General features: G+C 40.2%; 2 protein-coding genes across 3 annotated transcripts; both read right to left on the reverse strand.

The window, feature by feature from the left end:
* Positions 1–985: 985 nt before the first annotated feature.
* On the reverse strand, positions 986–9,794 carry LOC147166949 (eukaryotic translation initiation factor 4E type 3-like). The gene is made up of 7 exons (XM_086087899.1): positions 9,459–9,794; positions 8,354–8,426; positions 7,663–7,757; positions 7,106–7,166; positions 5,762–5,828; positions 5,460–5,615; positions 986–3,205 (listed from the first exon to the last, which is right to left on the reverse strand). Exons 1-7 carry the CDS (start codon positions 9,626–9,628, stop codon positions 3,159–3,161), a joined length of 669 nt encoding a protein of 222 aa, XP_085944025.1. The 5' UTR covers positions 9,629–9,794; the 3' UTR covers positions 986–3,158.
* Positions 9,795–13,807: 4,013 nt separating this feature from the next.
* Positions 13,808–15,758, reverse strand: prok2 (prokineticin 2). 2 transcript variants are annotated; one of them, XM_086087574.1, is made up of 3 exons: positions 15,617–15,758; positions 14,278–14,403; positions 13,808–14,120 (listed from the first exon to the last, which is right to left on the reverse strand). In XM_086087574.1, exons 1-3 carry the CDS (start codon positions 15,686–15,688, stop codon positions 13,995–13,997), a joined length of 324 nt encoding a protein of 107 aa, XP_085943700.1. In that variant the 5' UTR covers positions 15,689–15,758; the 3' UTR covers positions 13,808–13,994. The 2 variants fall into 2 exon arrangements, with proteins under 2 accessions (XP_085943700.1, XP_085943698.1); XM_086087572.1 differs by having other exon boundaries at positions 15,605–15,731.
* Positions 15,759–23,569: the final 7,811 nt, after the last annotated feature.

The following is a 23,569-nucleotide window of genomic DNA, read 5'->3' on the forward strand; positions in this document are numbered from 1 at the left end:
TCAAAACTCTTTCTAAATATTTATTTCCTTTCATAAAAAAAATAAAATCATACATAATCTTCTTAATTTTAAGAAATCATGATAAATGTACCTGTCCAGCTTTACTGGATTATACTGCATGTCCAAATGCTATGAAAAGGATACATAAAAGAAAAGGCTAGTGGTGACATTCATAGCTTTATATAGCCTATATACTTTGAAGTCCATGAATTTAGTTTAGTGTGAAATGCATAAACAGGCTAGCCAAAAATGAACTACAAAAATACACCAGAAATATTAACTCATTTGTTTCCAAAAAAACATATAAAAACGTTCTATTTTAAAAATTGCCATGGTCCCAAAAACTTTTGTTTTTTATGTTTGTTTTTTTATGCTAGAGCATACAGAAGGCTTTGATGCAGCCTCTGACCTGAAGAGATCGCTTAAAGCAATGGTAGATATTACAAAAAAACGGCCAGCAGGTTTGCAATAGAGTATACGAGATCAACCATGTTGCAACACTCTTTTTGCTAGTGTTTTCAACAGGTTTGTGAATAATGATGAAACTTAGCTATATTCTAATGCTCATTGCTGCAAAACAGAAACTGGTCGAAGTATACTTCTTCTTTTTTTTTATCCTGATGAAAGAAGAGACTCCAATCTTTATTTTGTTAGGTTATAGGATGTTTTTATAGCAATAAGAACACAATGTGCTGTGGGCCTTGCAAAATCATTCAAAATCTAGTAAAACAGCTGGGAGCAAAGGGGGTTGCTTCAGTCAAAGTGGCTGGTTGTCAAGGAGTTAAGACTGCAATGTAATAGTATGTTGAGTTTGTAAAGTAGTGATGTAAACTCACGGCAATGAAAAGCCCTTCGATCTTGAACAAAAATGTTCTTGCTAAAATGTGATTGACATTAAATTTAGAAAGCCGTTGTCACTTCAACAAGAGTGCATCGTTTTAAAGAAGTGCTACATCAACAAATACTTCTTGAAACAACACAGCTGTACAAGTTGAAATATTTATTGGTACAGGAAAGACAAGTACAAATCAATGCCAGAAAATGTGCAATTTCTGTTCACTTTAATATATCAAATGATCTATGACTCCATTTGTGAAAATGGGAGTTCTACTTTTACCACTTAGCATTAAAACAAATGTGCTGCGGCCGGAACATTCCAAGAGACGTTTCACTGGAGAATATCGATTTTACTGCTGCATATGGCTTTGTCAGAGTGGGACACTGTGAGTGGGCTGATTCTCATTCAAGTGTTACCCTGATTACGTACACACGATTGACGAAGATGCAAGGAACACATTGTGACATTCATTTCACACCTTGACATTTCTATCAATTGCGACGACAAACTTCCTAAACTGCTTTGGTAAAAATTCTATTGAATGCAAACATTTTTACGAGTGGATAAAAGCGAACGTTTATATAAAATAACATAGCAGCTAACATTATACAAGGAAACAACTCTGTGAGCTGTGGGACAGTGAAATGACAAAATTGCTGGAAATCAGTCAATGCTGAATGTAAAGATATACATTCTTTCAACAGTCCAAGTAAAACAAGGCATCAGTCATTCGATAGTTATCTTTACCTTGACTAGTTTTGGCGATGACTTAGTTGTGATGTGACTTATCAGTAGGGGTGCTTAGTTTTGGGTGATCGGCCGATCCCTTAAATATAAACCGATCTTTTCCACCGATCTCATCTCCCTCCTCAGAGGTCTGAAAAAGTCAGTCACTGTCCTCTTCTGCTGAGATGACCAATAGGCTTTTCATTTTTATTTCAGAGAACTACTTCATTTGCAGTTAAAACAACCCGTTTGTATTATTTCACAGATATTGTTCAATGTTTTCCAATCAAATAAGATTGGAACTCTGAAGGTGTATGCTGCTCGTTATGAAAAAAATATTTAGATCAGAAAAATCGGGATTGGCAGGTCAGACTTTTTAAGAGATCGGAGATCGGCCAGAAAATTGTGATCGGTGCACCCCTACTTATCAGCTGATGTTTCTGAGCGTCACAACTGTCAGTTTGACAGCTTCTGAGGAAAGCGGCAGTCGTTGCCGAAACTAGTCAAGGTAAAGCACAACCTTTTTTTGTCTTAAAAAAGAAAAACCACAGGACAATATAGATTTGTAGACAAGAAGATTTTTTTTTAACCAGTTATAAAAATATATTGATAATACTAGTGATGTACCGAATATTCAGCACCCGAAAATTATATTCAAGCCGAAAGAATATGGCCGAAAGAGGATGTTGTGGTGACGCAAGCAAAAAAAAAACGAATTTCTGCAAGCAAGCGTCTGTTTGAATGAAACACCAAACACACGGGAGTGAGCGTCCGCCTTGCTGCTCGCTGCCGTTAGTGAGTACCGGCAGCTTCATTGTGCACACCGGAGAAGGAGAGGGTACTACAGGTGAGACACTCATTCTCCTGCAGCGCCTTCCATTTTTTTCTTTGATGAGAGCCCCTCGAGCGCTTCCACTTTTTCACTTGCATTCTGGCTAATACTTTAGCTAATGTTAGCACTATTGCTATCAACAGTTTTAAACAAGTGAACACTTAGCGCTATGTCCGGGTGGCGACAGATCTGTACAGGACGCCGCGTGTGACTTTGCAGTGCGTTCCCAAAGCCGATTTGCCGGTGCGAACACATTTATTGACTTATTTTTAAACGTTGGTGAATATGTGAATGTGCTGTTTTTAAGTGCGCCACACCAAGTCCCGCTCCAAACAGCTTACAAATGCGTCATCCGCACCCGCCGGTGCGAGGTACTGTACATTGAGTATAAAGTGCAATTGCACCGCCAGACAATGCTCAGTTGCTCACCCAGCGTTTGATGTTTAATGTAACATTCGCCAACATGTCTCTGATGTCTGTGGTGTGGACGCATTTCAATTTAGATTGGGCTTCTTTAAAATGCCTGTGCTAAACAGGCCTAAATATTTGATAATAATATTATAATTTCAATGATAATAAAAAAATTGGCATAATTTTTTTTGCGGCGTTTCGGTTTTCGGCCAAGCATTTCTCATTTTCGGATTCGGCCCAAAAATGTCATTTCAGTGCATCCCTAGAGAATACCCTTGATTCTCTTGTGGACAGCGTCAATTAGTCAAGGCAGGTACAGTTCAGATAGGGGGGAAAAGAAAAGTGCACTATCTAATGTCTTGAACGTCCTCCTTCAAAGGCATGATGTTCCATGTGAGCTGTAAAATGAAAAATGATTCAAGGTGAATAACATTGCAGTAAAAATCCAAGACCTTCAAATTTGATCTGTACATGTACTTTAAAGCACAATCTACTCAGCGTACCAGTATATAAGCTGCACAGTGCACACCCCCAATTTTATTATTATTTTTTACCAATTTTTGGTCTCTTGGCCGATGAAATACCTCATGATAGACACGCGAGGGTGACGTGGGCCTCGTAGCATTTCCTGGATTTCTTTTTGTATTTTTTATTTTAGCAGCCGTGGCTGACGCAGATTTGCGAGAGTTACGAAATAAATGACGGCGATGGACGACAGTGCTGGAGGCCTTCGAATCAGTCAAAAGTGATATATTGTTAAGACATATGTTTGTGGACAATGAGGATGTTGAAGATTTCGACAGCTTTGAAACAGAATAGAGGAGAAATAATTATCACTCGATTCCCCGGTGTTATTACAACGGCATCCCAATGTTGAATGTAAATGTACCTGCAGATGCTACACTGTTGTTACATTGTTACTCTGGGCGCACCTCGTTATTGAAAGCAATATTTGCCTTGAACCGAGCAAAACACACTCCGGCTAGGACAAAAATGTCAGTGGTTGTATGTGACTATGCAAGAGATGAAAACTTAGATTTATCATTTTTATCAGTATGGCTCTCACACATTATGAATTTTTTTTTTATCCTCAAACTTCACACAAGGAAATACAACAACAACAAAAAAAAACATAATTCAAACAAAAAATAATATGTGAAAAGTTTGTATTATTCACACATTATTTGGTTTGTTTTATTGGATTTCTTTGTGTGAAGTTTGTTGATTTGGAAAAAAAGATATATTGAAGGTTTATAATAATAAAGTAACAAAATAAAAAGGCTGGCGTGAAAGCCACAGGTGTAAGCTCTCAAATGTTTTAGGGGGTGAGATAGCAATTATTTAGTAGGCATGTTGAATTTCCAGGAAAACTTCTCAAATCAGCCACCATTTTTTACAGAGGCATGATCTGCCAGGCGCTTTAAGACCTTAATGGCTTAACCTGGACGATAAGGCCCAAAAATAAAATCTCGATTTTTACAGACATTCAGGACGATTACGATTTTAATCTAATGAACCCAACAAACATTTGTTTAAAGGTTTCCTTTGTTCAAACATAATTCCTGTGCAAAGTGTTCAGACAACAATCCTGTATACTGATTCTAAATTAGTTTTGACATAAACTTAACATTCATAGTTTTATCTTAAATGCCAAAAAGACAAAAGCGGTACCACATTTCCTATGAGAACAAGCGCATCGCGTTGTTTTTTTTAAGCTCACGCCAGGGACTAAAATTCGGACCAATGTTGAGCCTTGACTGTCCTTTTATTCGAGGAACTTCCCATTTCCTTTTTTGTCTCCACAGACAAAACTTTTCAGTTGTTCTGCAGCTTCTGCCATTAAAGCAGCGCTCGCGCGTCAACATTCAAATTGACTTCCGTCTTTGTAACGAATTGGGAAAGAGGAAAGTGACGTAGGCCAGAAAGCAGCCAGCAATTTGTAGTTTTTTTGTGTGGCAGTGTTCCTACCATCCTCCTCAAAGTTGCTTAGTAACAGTAAAAATAATACAGACCCCCTCAGGCCATGGCAAAGGTACCATTCAAATAGTTTTAAGTCGATGTTTCATCAGAGGAGTTATGAAAATAATGTATTAAGGTTGAAAAGTTCCTTAGTGCTACTTGAACGGATCTTTGTGCAGTTTGTCCCTTTTTTACTCGCAACTGCCACCTCTGGCCCAAAGCGTAACTGCAGCATCTGTGTCAGGCTCGTTCATGGTGCGCGTGCGAGTACGTGCCCGATCTTAAAGCGACAGCCACAGTTGACAAACGGAGACATTACTTCAAATGAGGGAAGAAAAACTCCGCCCCTCCCCTCCCCTCCCCAAAGAAACTGTGGAATGTGAGGGTCCGCACACTCTACTATAAAGGGAAGATAAAAGCTGATTGGTGCAGTCAGAGTAAAACAGTCAGGACTCCTCTGGGCATTGGTTTTAGCATGCATGATGTAGTAAAGCTTTAACATGACCTTTTTAAACAGCACAATGCACCTTTAATATGATATTGAGTTTTGTTTCTTATTTGCTTCTATTGTTTTTTTTCTTATTATTTTTTTCAACTTCACAATTTTTATTTCATTTAAAAAAAAAAATTTTTTATGCATGTTCGAAATAAAAATTTGGAAAGAATAAATAAATAAATAAATGGCATACTTACATTTATAAAAAACTGCTTTAAAAGATATGCATGGGAGAAGCTCGTTGATTTTTCCCAAGATACTTGCTTCATTAGCAAGAGATGCATCTTTATTCCAAACTTGTACAACGTCCTCCCGATCTCTGACACTTACACTGACACCAACAACCTCGTCATCTACAGTTTAGAGAGAGAGAGAGAGAGAGAGAGAGAGAGAGAGAGAGAGAGAGAGAGAGAGCGCAGACAGACAAGTGAGCCAATGCGCCAGTAAGTAAATAAGAACCGACTTCAGCATTATAAGATGAAAAAGTAGTGTACGGTACCCGAGGCACAGTAATCTGCAAACTGCTCCCCAACTGTAGCAAGTAACAATTCTTTCCAAACTGCATACTGAAACAAGAGGCAGAGAATACAAATAGTTCCCTTGTCAATATCTCAAATGGATACAAAGCCCCTGATCTAACAAATAAAATGCGGACACTGCATACAGTAATTGTAGTTGCAGCTCAACTTCTATTGGACGACAATGCAGTAACAGTGCTTATCGCTGATTTGTATTTGGGGCCAAAATTCATACGTTATGGGGTTTATCTTTGGTTGTATCTCACTATTTCGTGGGGGTTTTCAGAGATTAAAGACTGCAATAATATTGTCCCACATCGTTTACTTTTTTTTTTTTTTGCATTATTTTATGCTTATGTATAGACACTATGTGACTATATAGTATGAACTGTATATAATTTAATTATATTTATTTGTTTTAATATATTTTTATTTAAATATTATATATATATATATATATATATATTTGTATTTAATTATATATTTTTTTTATTTAAATATTATATATATATATATATATATATATATATTTTTTTTTATTTTTAATATTATATATATATATATATATATAATATTTTTATTTAAATATATATATATATATATATATATATATATAGAAAGAGAGAGATGATTAAATTAAAAATATATATATTTACATTAGGGGTGTGAATTGCCTAGTACCTGGCGATTGAATTCGTATCACGATTCATAGGTCACGATTCGATACCGATTAATCCCGATACGAATCTATAAATTGATTACTGCAAAAAATTTTTACTCAAATTTAAAAAATACTAATCAGTAAACTTGTACATGTAAACTATAAGATTTGTATGAAAATGTATTTATTTATGTGAAACTTCAGGCTTATAACTGAGCCACTGCATTTAACAAACAGGTTGCAGTCTGTTTCATGTTTGAACAGCACTGAAATAAAATATTAAGGCTTAACGTTCCATTAATATAACATTCTTCTATGCCTAATGTGTAAATCCTAATCCTAAATAAGACGTTTTGTTGAATATTCCCATAAAAAAATGATGTTTAACTATCGATTCAGCAGCATATCTAATCGATTTGAGAATTGCGCGCTGTAATATCGCGATATGTTGCGGAATAGATTTTTTCTAACACTCCTAATTTACATTATTAAATTTTTTTAATTGAATAAAATTTCATTTTAAAACCAAATTGAATATGTACGGACTTACAAACAATTCGACTTACAAAGAGCCTCTCGGTGCCCATCGTGTTCGTAAGTTGAGGACTACGTGTATAATGCGTTACGACAACAAAGATCAAGCAACTCTTGCGGCAACACCCACAGTGCTTTCTTTGGGTACTTTCATCTTCCATACGCCTCCTTTTGCATTGCTCTCCTCTTCCCTGTTGGAGGGAAAAAGACCAAAATAAAATGATAGCAGGTACATTTGATATTTGATATTGAAATGAATAAAAAGCTGGTTGTAGAACACTGGTCTATTCAAGTTGTTAGTTGGACACTAATATACATACACTCAGCTACCACAACAGTGTATTATCGATACTTGTATCTAATGAGCTTTGTCAATTCATCTGTTGTACTATTGTTACCCTATAACATCAACAAAATCTTTGAGTATTCAGTGCCGTTTACAACCGTAAACAACAAACAAACAAACACGTTCGCAGGGTCTTAGATATGTCGTGCAGGTGTACCTAATAAATCGTCCAATGAGTTTTGGGACTACAGATGATGTAGTCTCATGTATAACTGCTGGCCACACAGTATTACCGGTAATAGCCGCTCCTCCGAATGTGTGACGTGAAGCTTAACCAAGAGTATGCTGCTATAAATATAAACAATACGTCAAGAGAAGAAATGACAGTTGGACAGACATACCAGAGTGGTCTCCGTTCTCCACGCATTAGGTGATAGCTACATCTCAAAGGAAGGGCTGTGACTGGTGGGATGTTATTGAACACGCTCCAGAAGAGCTGCAGACAAGAAAAGAAAGCAACTTTTGAAAACTCTTTTCTTTATAATGAGAATATTGTGCATGTGCGAAATGTAAAACGCATATGGCTTTTTGTGTGTGTGTGTGTGTGTGTGTGTGTGTGTGTGCGTGCGTGCGTGCGTGCGTGCGTGCGTGCGTGCGTGTGTGCAGGGGGGTGGTATGTTTATTTTTGTGTGCTTCACTGGAAATAGATTTTAAAGGTACAAAGTACACTTTGCTGGTGAATCCCTAACCAACAGTAAGTTGGTGGTGCAAATCCAGACATAACATGCATGCCCACTTGTTGTCAGATTTAAACATAAAGTTACTTTGCCATTTCCAAAGGTGCCAACTTGACCCGATTTCAAATGTTTGCATTTACAGGCTCCAAAACACTGCTGTGGAAACAGACACCCAAAACAAGTGTTTTGTTTGTTTCTGTGGCTAATCTGCCCCACCAAAACAAAGCCATTTCAAGTGGTAATGTGTGTGAAATGTGTTATCCTTTATTTTGACTAAATAATGTCAAAGACTTTATATTAAGACAAATGGGAATTTGTGCGTGCGTGCGTGTTAAAAACTGACCCTAATGCTTACCTGAACACTTTGCACAGTGTAGATCTTCTTTAGATTGGATTCACATTCTGCTGCAGTTGTGCCTGGCAATGACCTACGGCAACAAATTAAACAACAATTAAACATAACTGAATGCAAAATTAAAGATTTTTCCCCACGCTCATTTTTGGAGTGCATTTGTCTACCCTGCAAGTCTGCTATTCCCAAAAAGGAATACATTGAGTGTCTGTCTTCCCTGAGAGCTGGGAAAGAGAAAGGTGAAATAACTAAAATACCATTTGCTTCATTGGAGCCAGTTGCTACATGCAGTAGAGTACCCTTTTATGGGACGATACTGACTGGGAAAAAAAATATTTCTCTCTTAAATTCATCTGGACTGGACGATGATTTTGACACTTATAGTATAAGATGAAAATGGCATTGAGCTCAAGTCCTGGGGTCAGGGCCAGTTATGGAACTTACAGAGGATAAGTACCCAAATATGAGGAAATGTGATACCTCTGCAACTGCATTATGCAGCTCCACTCATGGCCTTTTCACAAATGAAGATAAGTTTGTCCAAATACTGTGCTTGAAGCTGCTTTCTGGACCACACAGTATATTCCTGGCTGAAACAATATACAGGGCTGGATTCGAACCTATGACCTGACATTTTTGGGGTGACCGCCGTATCCATTGTGCCATTGAGATGACTGGTATAAAATCTGTATTTGTAGTTCTCTCGCGATTCACGGCATAATAGGTGGCGAGTTGCCGGTCATGGTAAAATATCCGTTTTGGCTCCAGTGGAGATCTTAAAATAAAGTTGGCATCATAACGAAATTTCATGTGATGTCATTCGACTTACGACACTGGAGATGGTATTAAAATAACATGCAAACTTTATTATTGACGATGAAAACTCTTGACGCCGTACTTTCGCTTTGGAGGCCACCTCGATGACCAGATTGTCTAGTCTACCGTTACAGAGAAAATAGGACAAGGTCAACTCACATAACATCCCGCAACATTTGCTCCCAGCCCCGGAGGCCTGCTCGATAGCTTGCAGCCTTACACATTTCATCCGTGTTCTTCCCGGGGCCTAAACTTTTAGTGACGACGCGGAAGACGGCGATAAATTAACTACCTGTCCAACCAAAACGTCCAGGGTGAGTGCAACGGCAGCGCGGAGTTGTCTTCTCCTGCTCGGTGTTTCTTTGTGATATTATCCAACTCTTTCTCGTCGATATCGATGCTGTTTTCGGACGAAACGCTCGCGGCGCTCAGGGCTCCTCTGTCCATTTGGAGGTCCGCCATGAGAGCAGGTCAAGTGGGAAAAATGTATTTTGACTCGTGGATGAATCGTTTTAATAAAAATCACCCGGTTTAGTTTTGTCTGCTGCGAGAGAAACGCTCTTTCCGCACACCGACGATGACGTCAGTGCGTCACTGGCCAGACGCTTGTTGGTGGGTTGAAGAGAGCACGACTAAGGAAGACGACGCCTTACTCTGATAGATTCTCGTCTGCTGAAACTGCGTGTATGGACAAATGTGCTATCACTTGGAGGATAAAGTGCATGTATGATTCTGTGACGTCATAAGAAATGTGCAGGCTTCCGGTACCAACAAGTCACGTATTATACGCGGAGTTGATATGCAATTCCATTTTATTTCTCTTGAGTTGAGCATCTTCCTATGCAGCAATCTTTGGTTACCTCTGGATAGCCACTTTTGGGGTGTTTTAAATTTTTAATTTTTTTTTAAACAGCCTTCTTTACAAGCCGCAACAAGTCAGAAGCTCATGAAACGCTGAGACGTCTGGGACCAGCTTTCCGTTTGAAGGAATTCGCAGAATCAAATCCCGAAGTTGTCAAACGTACATTATTTGTAACTGTACTTTTGAACTGCGGAAACAGTTGGTTATATGTTGACAAGTTTTCCATTTTAGAGCGTAATAGGATTCACCTGTTATTTTAGGATAGAACCTAAAATAACGGGTGAATAATTATGTTGCGGCTGCTGGTCCTCTATGAGTTTTAGATGGAGGAGCGTTGACCTTTTTCATTGTTTAGGCACCTGCTACATGATATGGACTATATTCTCCAAAGGAGGCGGGACTTCCGACTTCTGGGTTTTCACCCATCAACATTGTTTCCGGTTTGCGACTTGTGGGCCACGTCCCAATACTTGCGCTTCCGCCTTTGTGCCCCTCTGTTGCGCGTTCCCGTCGACGGGTGCGAGGCTGCGAGTGTGTCTGTCTCAGTGTCCGAAGCATTTCAGATAGCCGAGACGCCCTCCCGCCGATAAGCGGGAGTGCACGGTTGGGCGGCGCAGGGGTAGGGGTGCTAATGTTGGCAAGAAACGGCGCTGATGTGTAAAACCCGGAAGTCGGAAGTCCGTGGCATCTACCCTATTCGTTGGGGGTGTTTTCCAGCTGTACTTGCTCAAGCTGCTGGAGCAAAACCCCTCTTCAGCTTCCTGTTCAAAAACTCCGGATACGCCTCATAGGCTGTTTGCCTTGTTGCCTTGCAAAATAGATACAGAGGAAGACACATCTCACTGCCAATGCCCACTTAAGGTTCAATAATGAATGTGCTCAATGACACCCTCCGCAATGAAATTACTTTTAATGTTTGATTTGACTAAGTCAAAAAATGCATTGCACATTGGGAATCTATGCTTATTTTCAGTTGGTTCAGGCAGCACAATTCCATATTTGGCTCTACAATGGCACAATTCTTATGTGCCATAGGGGCAGAGGTGGGTAGAGTAGCCAAAAATTGTATTCAAGGAAGAGTAGCGTTACTTCAAAATAATATTACTCAAGTAAAAGTAAAAAGTAGTTATCAAAAAAAATCACTCAAACACAAGTAAAAAAGTATTTGCTGAAAAGAATACTCAAGTACTGAGTAACTGCTTGAACATAAAGTTTGATTTATTTCCTAAAAACAATGTCATCAGATTACGGAAGTACGGAAGCATATTGCATTCATTGGAAAAAATAGTCATTTTTTTCTGACAAATTTTTGGGGGGAGCTTTATTTTTTGAGTTTTTTTCTGTTTTATTGAATGTTTTTTTCCCCTGTTTTTTTTAGTTTTTTTTTTTTTCAGTTTAAAAAAAAAATATATATATATATATTCCTCTGTTTTTCCTGAATAAGCTTTTCAGTTTTTCTGAGTAATGTTTCCCTGTTTTATAAAATAATTATTTTTCTGTTTTTCTGAATATTTTTTTCCCTGTTTTTCCTGAATATTTTTTTCAAAGGGGTGTTTCCCTCAGAGATTAGAGGACAAACCACAATACAGTATACACATTCATTCCTTTATTGAGAGCCAGTAAGTAAACATGGCCATCTTATTGCATATGGAGGTATGCGGGAAAGTGTCCGCTTCCGCTATTAGCGAGTCTGCAACAAGTCACTTGGAGTTCAGAGGTAAAAAGAAAAAAAGAAAATCCAAAAAACAGAGCTGGTGTTGTTCTTTGGATTTTTTTAAAAATATATAATTAATAAATAAATAAATAATTTTTTAAAATAATTTTTTCAGTTTTTTTAAAACCATTTCCCCCTGTTTTCTGAATAATTCCCCCCTGTTATTCTGAGTAATTTGTCCTCCTGTTTTTCTGAATATTTTTTTTCAGCCTGTTTTTCTGAATATTTTTTGATGGAAAAAAAAAATTCAGAAAAACAGGAAAAATAAAAACTCAAAAAAACAAAGCTCCCCCAAAAAATTAGTCAGAAAAACAGGAGTTCTTTTTTCAAGTGAATGCAATACGCTTCCGTATCAGATAGACAAAAACATAAAATTATGTGCAAATTCTGGCATCTTCAAATCATTTAAAAAAACAACAATATATATATATATATATATTTTAAACTTACACCTCCTCTCTTCTTTGCTCCGTCTCTCCGTGTTCTAACTTCTGCCATGGTGCTAAAGCAGGCAAGTTAATTGCTCTACGCTAATATGCGAAAATGACGCTCCCTCCAAAAGCGAACGGTGGTGACGGCTCTCACATTGAAGAGCCGTTCAAAAGGCGCGATTTGTTCGTGAACGCCACATCACTAGTGTCCGCAGAAATGCTCCCACACAGTCAGTAAAGCGGAGCGCTTACGTGAAAATACGGCAAATCTAATGTATGAATGGGCCGGCGGGTAACGACTATAGTGTAGCCCAAGATAGCGGAGTAAGAGTAGCGTTACTATTGTGTGGTAAAACTACTCTTGGAAGTACATTTATTTCAAAAAGTTACTCAAGTAAATGTAACAGAGTAAATATAACTCGTTACTACCCACCTCTGCATAGGAACATGTAGAGGGAAAAAAAACCTGGAATGAGATATCTTCAGATTGGAATCAGTCCTTTTCCAAACCCGCATGGATGTGTGTCAATGTGAGTGTTGTGCCAACAATGCTGCATCTGCTCCCAGTCCCAAAACACATACAAAAAAAGGAAAAGAAAAACCGCTGAAAACCTTAACTTGGCATGACAAAATCAAGTCAGATGAAGGCAGGAATGAGACATTTGGATCAATCAAGGTTAAATCACACCCCATATATTTTTTTATTTAAGTCAGTATTATTTTATATAAAACAAGGTTGGCTCAAATGCAATAATTTCCCCCCCTAAGGACAACATCAACTTTTGTGCTTACTGTACAGTATATGCTATGATTTTGTACATTTCCCGATCACTTTTCTATTGCGACGTATTCACTTTAAACGCTTTTTGCACATTTATCTTACAAACTAAAACCATGTCACTGAACCATTTTGACCCATTTGCGGATAAAGAGTGGGAGCTTTATATATTCATCCAGTCATGCTTGTTTAGGGATATGATTAATGTGATGGCCAGGCTAAAGCCTGCTAGCTAACTTCAATCATTAGCCAACAGGCAGCTCTTTAACAACACTACTTAAGTAAACTAAATACATAGAAATTAAATTAAATGTACTCAAAGAAAGGTCACTTTTTTTAAATACTTTTACTTTCAATTTAATGTGGAAAAAATACTTTTGATCCAGTACTTAAGTACATTTAATGTTAGCTTAAAGGATCTTTGTGCAGTTTGTCACTTTTTTACTCGCGACTGCCACCTCTGGCCGAAGCGTAACTGCAGCATCTGTGTCAGGCTCGTTCATGGTGCGCGTGCAAGTACGTGCACGGTCTTAAAGTGACAGCCACGGGTTGACATGACTTCAAATGAGGTAAGAAAAACTCTGCCGCTTTAACTTCTACCAGTTATTTTCTGTCAAGAAGCTTTCATTGCAGTACAGTATTTTTCAGGTACTGTATACAAATCTACAAGATAAAAGAACAACACTTTCTGAAATTTGCACATTTATTGATATTGCAGAATTTTGCTTTAGCAGTTACACAGTAAGGCAATTGAGACCAGTCATTTTTGTTTATTTTCTATACCATGGACTGGTCGCCAGTCAGTCACAAGGCACCTGTAGACAAACAAAACATAAACAAGCACAGGGAGAACATTGAGTGCAAACTCCATACAGGAAGGCCGCAGCACAGATTTGAACCACGAACCCCTGCAGTGTGAGGCAGACAAAGTCACCACTGTCCCACCGTGATGCCATATCAAATGTACCTCACTATTAAAAATACTATCTGAATAAATACATCAACCGGGGCAAACATTTACAGTGGCGGGAACGAATTGCTCTTCAGATGTAGTCTTGGTCCCTCTGATATGATGAGAGACATTTTGATCGTCCCTCCTCTATCGTGATGCACGACAAGTTGGGTAGACACGGGCATGTGTGATGATGTCTTTTCCCACCGAAAGGAACCTGGACAAAAGAACACGCAATTCACTTGATTTAAGATGTGTAAGGTATGCAATGCAGTAAGTGGCATGTTAGTACTCACAACCTCAGTCATGGCACTGCCAAAAAATTCATGTCATTTCATGCTTGGGCAGAGGAAGGTATCTTGAGATGGTCTCACATTGTGGCTCATGGGGTGACAGTCGTCTCCTTCTGCTCCCATGGGCGTGCACATACGCAGGCTGCGAATCCACAAACTCACTGCACAGCACATTCCTCCGCCACACTGGGAGTCCGTCTCGCATGCCTGGAAATAGTCAAATGTGTGCGTAAAATTATTTAAAAAAAAAAAGGCTTCTAGTAACGCTTGTGATGTCTCTTAAATGTACAATTTGAACTTTCAGGAAGATGAACATTGGGATTTTACACAATGCCAACTGTAGTAGTAAATGAAAAAAAATGTCAGGTGCTCCTGTTTTGCCTGCCCTTTGCTGTGTTACATTATTAATAATTGATGTTGTCGTTTCTCAGTTAAATTACAAATATTTAATTATATTATATTATATTAATAACAATGGCAATAGTATATAGGAATGACATTTTCGTCAAAACATACAACAGAAAATAGCAGACGGTGATTTATACATTTAAGAGTCAAATAACTTTAATTTTGATGAGACGCCAAAAGTGGCAATAGTTTGAATAGTTTTTGTGGTGGTTGATAGTCATTTAGCCATTTTCATCATTTTGTTTTTGAAAATTTGAGCCAACATCTTCAGCATTGATTGAAATGGGATTAATATATATATTTATTTTTTTATTTTTTATATATATATATATGTTTTGAATTTATATATATATATATAATATTTTTTGTAAATCCCATTTCAATCAATGCTGAAGAGGATGACTCAAATTTTCAAAAACAAAATAATGAAAATGGCAAAATTATATATATATATATGTATATACATATATATATAGTCGCTGCTTTGTGAAAAACATATGGCCATTTTTTTTTTTTTTTTAATTATTAGTTTTGGGGAATGAAACTGAATGCAGACCTTTTTTTGTGTTTTTCACATTGCAGCTGCGACAAATTGATTTACAACAAAAAGTGAAACATTTACTTTATTGTAATCCTCTCCTATATTGTGCATACTTAAAACCAATGATCAGAAATGCCAGTTTAAACAATGCCAGAGTTTACATGATTCACAACACTAAAGAAAATTGAGGACAAAAACCATATTTAATTTTACAAAATGTATTTATTGATTTATAAATGATTTATTCCTAATACATATATTCGCGGCTTTATTAAAGACCCAAACACAACAGGCATTCTAAAAATAAATCAACTGGTGATATATTTAAATCCTTAAATTTCCTCTCATATTGTCCTCTAATAATAAGAGTTCCCTTAAAGATTGTGAAATCTCTTGCACAAATATGAACGCTTGTCATCTATTAAGAAGTACTAATTGTGTTTTTCCTCCGTTGCTTACATTTCGACTTACCCCCGTGATGACGGCTGAAGATCCGTGGGACACCAGCAGCAGGAAGAAGAGCAGCAGAAAGAAGGGCTTCATGATGAAGAAGCGTCTCAGTGCCGCCGTGTCCTTCAAGGTAACAACTAAAGCTGACAAGGCAGTCAGACTTTGCCACACGTCATACGTGACCGACTGACGAGAAAAGTGACCTGGCGAATGCTTATAAACCCAGCCCGCCACTCGGAATCATTGTGACTCACTCGCATCAGCTTTTCAAAAGCAAAGAAAAACCATATGACATCAATGACAATACTCATGTCTTTTACCCTCTTAGAGCTTGCACTGACTGAGAAGTGCAAGCACGCATTCTGTAACATCAACTCTACGTACCCCCAGCCCCCCCCCCCCCCCCCCGCAATTACCTTTTCACAATCCAAGGCCGAAGCTTTTACTTCATCCTATCGCATCCACTTTAGACCACATGCATTTCAAATGAGCATACCTTCATTTTTTTTCACTTATAAACATGAATGTAAGATGCTATTTTTGTGTGTATTTATTGTTGCTCTCACAGCAGTTAAACGTCCTTGAAACCACGATGACGATTTGACAAGAGAGGAATGAACAAATAAATAAAAATATCAACAGCTCATCATTCATGAATATCCGGTTCAGATACACAGCTTACAATGTAACGGAACATCACTTTTTTAGTTAGCAAAATAATTGTTAGAGTTAGATTTAAAGGGGAAGTCAAGTAAAAAAAAAAAAAAGTTCGGTAAAATGCTCTATGCGTCCCCACTAGTCTAAACGCATCATTCTGATCAATATTTCGTTTCTAGAATATGAATTACAGTAAGCAGTAAAATCCACCCATTTTTATCCTTCTCAGTAGGCGGCCATTTTGCTTTGTACCGCCTGAAAATAGCATCACAGTACGTAAGACCAATCAAGGCTCACCTCTTTTTCTTTTCCCAGAGGTGTAGTTCAGGGTATACGTGGGCATTACCCTCGTGCTTCGTGCCATCCCCGCGGATGCAGCTACGGCGCCCGTGCCGGTGACGCCCTAGGGAGCCCAGCGCCTTGCCTAGTCTAACGCGAACCCGGAGGGTCGGACGTTCTTCGCAGGGCTCGCCAAATCCCACCCAGGCCGGTAGTCTAGCCTGATGCGAGTCCAGACCCAAAGTCAGGATATGGTAAGATGAAATGCCTTTTGCTCGCTTGCGCTTCAAATGCAGCTTTTTGTTTGTTGTAGAGTTGGCTTGTTTCAAGCACATATACAGTATAATGTATTTTTGCTTCCTAAAGTAAAAGAACATTAGAGCCCATCAATTTGTTTTAAGTACACTCTAAAAACAGTTGGATCAAAAATAACCCAACTATGGGTCAAAAATGGACCGATCCTCTAACTTGGGTCAATTTGACCCAACTTTGACTCAAGAAATTGGTCTGTCAGTGTAAAACAACAACACAAATATTGTTCAGATCCTTTTTTAGAAAAAAAAAAAAATTGGGTCACTTTGTAGCATTGTTAACACACACACTTCCCCCCCTCAATAAATTGCAGAGGTATCAGATCGGGACTCGGAATCGGCCGATCTCAAAATGGTGTGATTTGGACATCCCTAATTCTTCTTCTTCTTCTTCTTCTTCTTCTTCTTCTTCTTCTTCTGTGAGGAGTGGGAGGGATAGAGAGAGGGAGAAGTGCGGAAGTTTGAGCGATTTTTGGTGCTTTTTCTAGTACTTTTTTTCATCTTTTTTTTTTGATAGTATGTGTAATAGTTTTTTTCTTTATCTTGTAGTTATTTTTTGTAAAACTTAGTGGTTAGTGTTGGTGGGGTTTTTTTCGGTGGTGGACCGGCGTCGCCGGTAGGCAACATGCCGGTGGCGGAAACGCCCGCTGCCGAGTTTGAGCGTCTCACTCGCCGGCACGCAGTTAAGCTGTTGCCGGCAGTGGGCTGCTCGGTGGAGGAGGCAGGAATGGCCGTGGGGAAGGTGGTGGGATACAATAGTATTAAATCTGCGTCCCGAATGAATGGAGCGATCGTTATCTTCCTTGATGACACTAACAAGGTGGGACAGGTGGTTGACAGCGGTGTTGTGATTGGCGACACCTTCACTCCCGTTCTCCCCCTCGTGAGCCCTGCAAGAAAGGTAACGATCTCGAATGCTCCGCCGTTTATTAAAAACGAGGTGCTCGCTAAAGAACTGTCGAGATTTGGTCAACTCGTTTCACCGATAAAAATGGTGTCTTTGGGCTGCAAGTCACCGCAGCTTAAGCATGTTGTGTGTCACCGGAGACAGGTGCACATGGTGCTTAAAGACACGACGGGCGAGCTGAACCTGACATGCACTTTTAAAGTTGAAAATTTTCCGTATATGGTGTTTGTTTCTACTGAACACATGAAGTGTTTTGGGTGCGGTGCGGAGGGGCACCTAGTTCGCTCCTGTCCGGAGCGGAGGGCGTCCACTCCTGCCTCGGGCGGGAGCGCCCCCCCACCCGGGGATGCGGCGGTGGCCGAAGGGGCGCCGCAGCCCACGGAGCCGGTGGATTCGGCGGCGCCGGAGGCTCCGGTGTTGGCCGGTCCGTCGGCTCCGGTGTTGGCCGGTCCGTCGGCTCCGGTCGCCCCGGTGACGGCGGGGTTGGCGGATTCGGTTGATACGGTGCCGGTGGTGGGCGGGGCCGCGGAGGGATCGACAGGAGCCGGCGGTGGGCCGCCACTGCCACAAACCGATAACGTAATACAGGAATCGATAAAAGAAAAAAGGGGAGCAAACGCCGTCATTCTACGACCGTGTGAAAATGTTTTTGTGAATGAAAACATGGCTGATGTGGGCGATGAGGCAATGTCTGATGATGACACACTGAAAGTGTCGCAAAAGAGAAAACTTAATGTTCTTGTGAAAGGTATTGTTAAAAATAGAAAAACGACTGAAAGTGAATGTGATTTTACACAGGATGACAACGATGTACCCTACTCTGTCGAAATGATTAAGAGGTTTCTTGAAGATACAAAAGGGGTACGGCAAACCGCCATATCCGAGCATTTTCCCGATCTCAAGCTTTTTATTAAGTCCGCAAAGCCTCTTTCACGAAGGCTTGGGGAAGTGCTCACCGACCAAGAAATTTATCGGCTCAGAAAGAGCATAGCGAAAGCCAAAGATGAATTGCACATTGATGAAATTGGAGATTAATCTCCTTTTATTGTTTGTTTTGTCATTGCTGTGTTGTCCTAATGGGTCGCTATTTATTTTCCCATTAATGTGTGATTTTAATATGGGAACTCTGAACGTGAATGATGCCCGGGCTGATTTCAAAAGAGCTGCTCTTTTTAAGATGATGGAATTGAATGGACTGAATGTGTTGTTTCTTCAAGAAACGCACAGCACTGACAACAATGTCTGTGAATGGAAAATAGATTTTAAGGGGGAGGTAATTCTGAGCCATGGTTCCAGTGCCAGTGGTGGAGTTGGTATTTTATTAGCTCAGAATTTTTTGCCGGCTTCTTTTAGTGTAGAAGAAATTATTCCAGGTTTTTTACTAAAAGTTATAGCTTTCTATGAAAATGTTAAGTTAGTATTTTTAAACGCCTATGCTCCAACCAGAGGGGTGGAGAGGATCACGTTTTTGGATAAGTTAGGTGATGCTCTTAAAGCGTGTCGTGGTGATTTCGTGTTTTTAGGCGGTGATTTTAATTGCACTGAAAATCCCGCTCTGGACAGGAATCATCCTGAGCCACACCCTGGGTCGTCTCACAGACTAAGACAGCTCATTAAAGACCACGAGCTGTCTGACCTATGGAGAGTTTTTCATCATGACACACGACAGTACACATGGAGCCATAGCTATGAGAATTATTTATCCCTCGCCAGACTTGATCGCTTTTACTGTTTTAGTCACCTTTTAAATATTTTTAAAAGGTGCTCGATTCGGCCTGTTGGTTTTAGCGATCATTTTCTTGTGTCTTGTTCCGTTTTTATTCAGAACATTCGCTTACGTAGCGCCTATTGGCATTTTAACACAGCTCTTTTGAATAACCAGGCTTTTAAAACAGCTTTTAAGTTTTTTTGGTTATCCCACAGAGAGAGCAGACCCAATTTTCCCACCATCCAGCAATGGTGGGATTACGGAAAAACTCAGACCAGACAACTGTGCCAGAATTTCACTCGCTTTGCCACGGGTGAGTTAACCCGGACTGTAAGGGGTCTGGAGAGACAGGTAGAGGAGTTACAGTCTTTAGCTGCTTCTACTGGAAATAGAGGGCTTTTAGACTCCCTCAAGTCCAAACAGTCGGCGCTGGCCAGCCTGCTCGGGGTGTCTGCACAGGGGGCGCTGGTCAGGTCGCGTTTTATGAACATCTCGCAGATGGATGCCCCCTCTCAGTTTTTCTTTGGGCTTGAGAAGAAAAATGGACAAAGGAAGATCATTCATTGCTTACGCACGGGTAGCCGTTCTGAAGTCTCAGATTCTTCTGGGATTAGGAAATATGGTGCCGGTTTCTACAGAGACCTTTATAGGAATGAGTGGTCAAGTAATTCAGAGACACACAGTACATTTTTAAGCGGTCTCCCTCAGGTGAGCCAGGAGCAAACCCCCCAGTTGGCGGCACCGGTGAAGCTCGAGGAGCTGGAAGCTGCCCTGGGGAACCTGCAGTGTGGCAAGGCTCCTGGCATTGACGGCCTTTCGGTGGATTTTTACAAGTCCTTCTGGCCGATTGTCGGACCAGACTTGCTTGCCGTGATGAATGACAGCATCAAAAATGGGAAACTCCCGTTGAGCTGCAGGAGGGCCATCATCACCCTGCTACCAAAGAAGGGAGACCTGCAGGACATTAAGAACTGGAGGCCTGTGTCCTTGCTGTGCTCTGATTACAAGATCTTGTCCAAAGCGCTGGCCCTTAGGCTGCGAGGGGTGATGTCGTCCATCATCCACCCTGATCAGACCTATTGCGTGCCGGGCAGGCTCATTAGCGACAATGTCAATCTAATTCGGGACTATTTGGAACTCTGCAATTCCTTGGCTATTGGGACTGGTCTCATTTCCATAGACCAGGAAAAGGCTTTTGACAGGGTTGAACACCAGTACCTGTGGCAAACCATGGGTGCCTTTGGTTTCAGCCCTGACTTTATAGCCATGATCCGGGTGTTTTATTGTGAAATTGAGAGTGTTCTTAAAATAAATGGTGGTCTGAGTGCCCCTTTCGACGTCCGGAGAGGGGTGAGGCAGGGCTGCTCTCTCTCTGGGATGCTTTATTCTCTGTCCATAGAGCCTCTGCTCCACAAGTTAAGGGAAACTTTAAACGGTGTGTACATCCCCCAGTGTTGTATGTCTTTCAAACTGTCTGCCTATGCCGACGATGTAGTGGTTTTAACTAAGTCGCAAGAGGACATTGATACGTTAAGAAAAGTTGTGAAAGAGTTTGGTTTTATTTCATCTTCGCGAGTGAACTGGGGGAAGAGCGAGGCTCTCATGGTGGGAGAGGGGCTGAAGGACAAGCTCAAATTGCCGGGCGAACTGGAATGGAAAAGTGGGGGTTTTAAATATCTGGGCATTTTTTTGGGGGATGAGACCTACAAAAAGAAAAACTGGGAAAATGTGTTGGAGACGGTAAGGGGAAGGTTAAAACGGTGGAAATGGTTGCTGCCAAAAATGTCTTATAGGGGCAGAACCCTCATCGTCAACAACTTAGTTTCGTCTTCCTTATGGCACAAACTAATGGTCTTGGACCCTCCAGCCTCTCTCCTGGAAGAGTTGCAGCGCATTTTAATTGATTTATTTTGGGGGGGCAGGAGGCACTGGGTTCCACAGAGCGTCCTTTTCCTCCCTAAAGAAGAGGGGGGGCAGGGCTTGGTGCATTTGGCCAGCAGGGGCGCTGCTTTTAGACTCCAGTTTATACAAAGGCTCCTGACTGGCCCCAAGGATGTTCTGTGGAGACCATTAGCCCGATGCATCCTGCAGCGTTTGGGTTTATATGGGCTGGATTTTAGTTTGTTTTTAATGGACTTGTCTCGCATGAGCACAGTTTCTCTGCCTTGTTTTTATCGGAGTGCTTTCAAAGTCTGGAACTTCCTGAAAAAACAGCGGGCGGAGCAGGCTGACTCACTGTACTGGCTCATGCAAGAACCTGTCCTGCAGGGAACCCTGCTGGACTACCCTAGCTGGGGGGGGAGCGACTCTGTCCAAAACCCTTCAAGCTGCAGGGGTCGCAACGCTTGGCAGAGTGGTGGAGCTGACCGGTCCCAGTCTCGAAGACCCCGCTCCGCTGGCCTCCATTCTGGGGCTACATTCCTTGAGGGTCGTCAACCAGCTGCTGAACCACTGGAAAAGAAGACTGGCTGGACATGAGCGCTCCCTCCTCAGTCTGTATGGCAGTGGTTCCCTAACTCCAAACCCGGAGGACGGCTTCCCCCACATCGGCCTGCTCCCAGAATTGGGTGACTGTGGCGGTCCCCTGCTGGAGAACATTCCAGCAGTTCCGTTGGGAACCGCGTCCGGAAAACACTTTTACCGAACAATGGTCAAGACCTTACACAAAAACAAACTTAACGGACGCTTGGACACTCCATGGAGGAGAGTTATAGATGATAAACTGAAGCCAGCTTGGGGCACCTTATACAAGGCCCCAGTGGTCAAGAAACACGGCGATGTTCAGTGGCGGATCCTCCACGGCATCGTGGCCGTGAACTCCTATATATCCGCGATAAATCCAGCCGTTGCGGATACTTGCCCCTTCTGTGGACACAGGGAAACAGTATTTCACTGTTTCTATCAGTGCGAGCGTTTGCAATCTGTTTTTGATTTAGTTGATAGGGTTTTTAATCAATGTAAAGTAGTTTTTCACAAGCACTCTTTTATTTATGGTTTTAACCATAAGGGTCAGATCAAGAAGGAAAGCGGGGTTTTAAACTTTTGTTTTGAGCCAGGCTAAGATGGGTGTGTGGTTGTCCCGAAAAAGGAAAGTTGAAGATGGGGCAGAAGTTGATCCCACGGTTCTGTGTAAAAAGTTGATAAAGTCCAGACTCTTTATTGATTTTAGTTTTTACAAGAGAGCAGGAGATTTGGATAGGTTTTGTGACATGTGGACTGTTAACGGGGCACTGTGCGACGTGAATGAACAGGCGCTATGTTTTAGTGATGTTTTGATGTAAAAGCTTTTGTATTTTTTTTATCTATTTATTTAAGTGCTCTTGCCGAGCTGTATGTTAGGAAAAGAATGTAAATAAGAGCGGCAAATAAATGTATTTTTTCAAAATCAAAATCAAATCTTCTTCTTCTTATTATTATTATTATTATTATTATTATTATTATTACTATTAATTGATTTTAAAGTAAGTTCAAGTACAAAAAGGTTTGGTCCAAAACAATATTGAGGCCTAACCACCCTTTTTTTTTTTATCACTATTTTTGTTCATTATTCACAAATGATTGTTTTATAACATCTTATTTATATGTTTGTCTCAATTTGAAATGTATTCAGGCATTTTGTGTTACCACAACAATCATAAACTGCTCTTAATAAAGTCACGATTATTTTGTTACTGTAAACTAGTGCAAATAATGGATTTTTCTTTTCTTTCTAAAACAGGTCGTTTTTGTTGAAAATTGAGAGTGTGCCCACTTCTCCAGGACACCACTGCTGCCACCCGAGGTGGAGAAAAACGTTAAACAGTCATGTTCACAACTTGAGTGATCTATATGCGAGCAAAAATGTTGCTTTTTAAAATTTACAATGTGATTACTTTTCAAATTCAAGAGGGGGGAAAAAAATCTAATAATAACAGGAATAATGTACACAAAGTAAGTTGTCAAGGAGTACTAACATACATTCTCTAGTTCATTTTCTAAGTTTAGTGTACTCTGATAGTTTCATTTTTTTTGGGGGGGGGGTTGTTTTTTGAATTGCTTGTGACCTCTTATTGGCATGTTTTTATAGAGCAGGATCCTGCAAAATGAAGAAATATCATTTGACGTTGACACGG

The sequence above is a fragment of the Leptonotus elevatus genome, chromosome 10, assembly GCF_054856555.1.
Source record: "Leptonotus elevatus isolate MCC_2025b chromosome 10, RoL_Lele_1.0, whole genome shotgun sequence".
NCBI classification, from domain to species: Eukaryota; Metazoa; Chordata; class Actinopteri; order Syngnathiformes; family Syngnathidae; genus Leptonotus; species Leptonotus elevatus.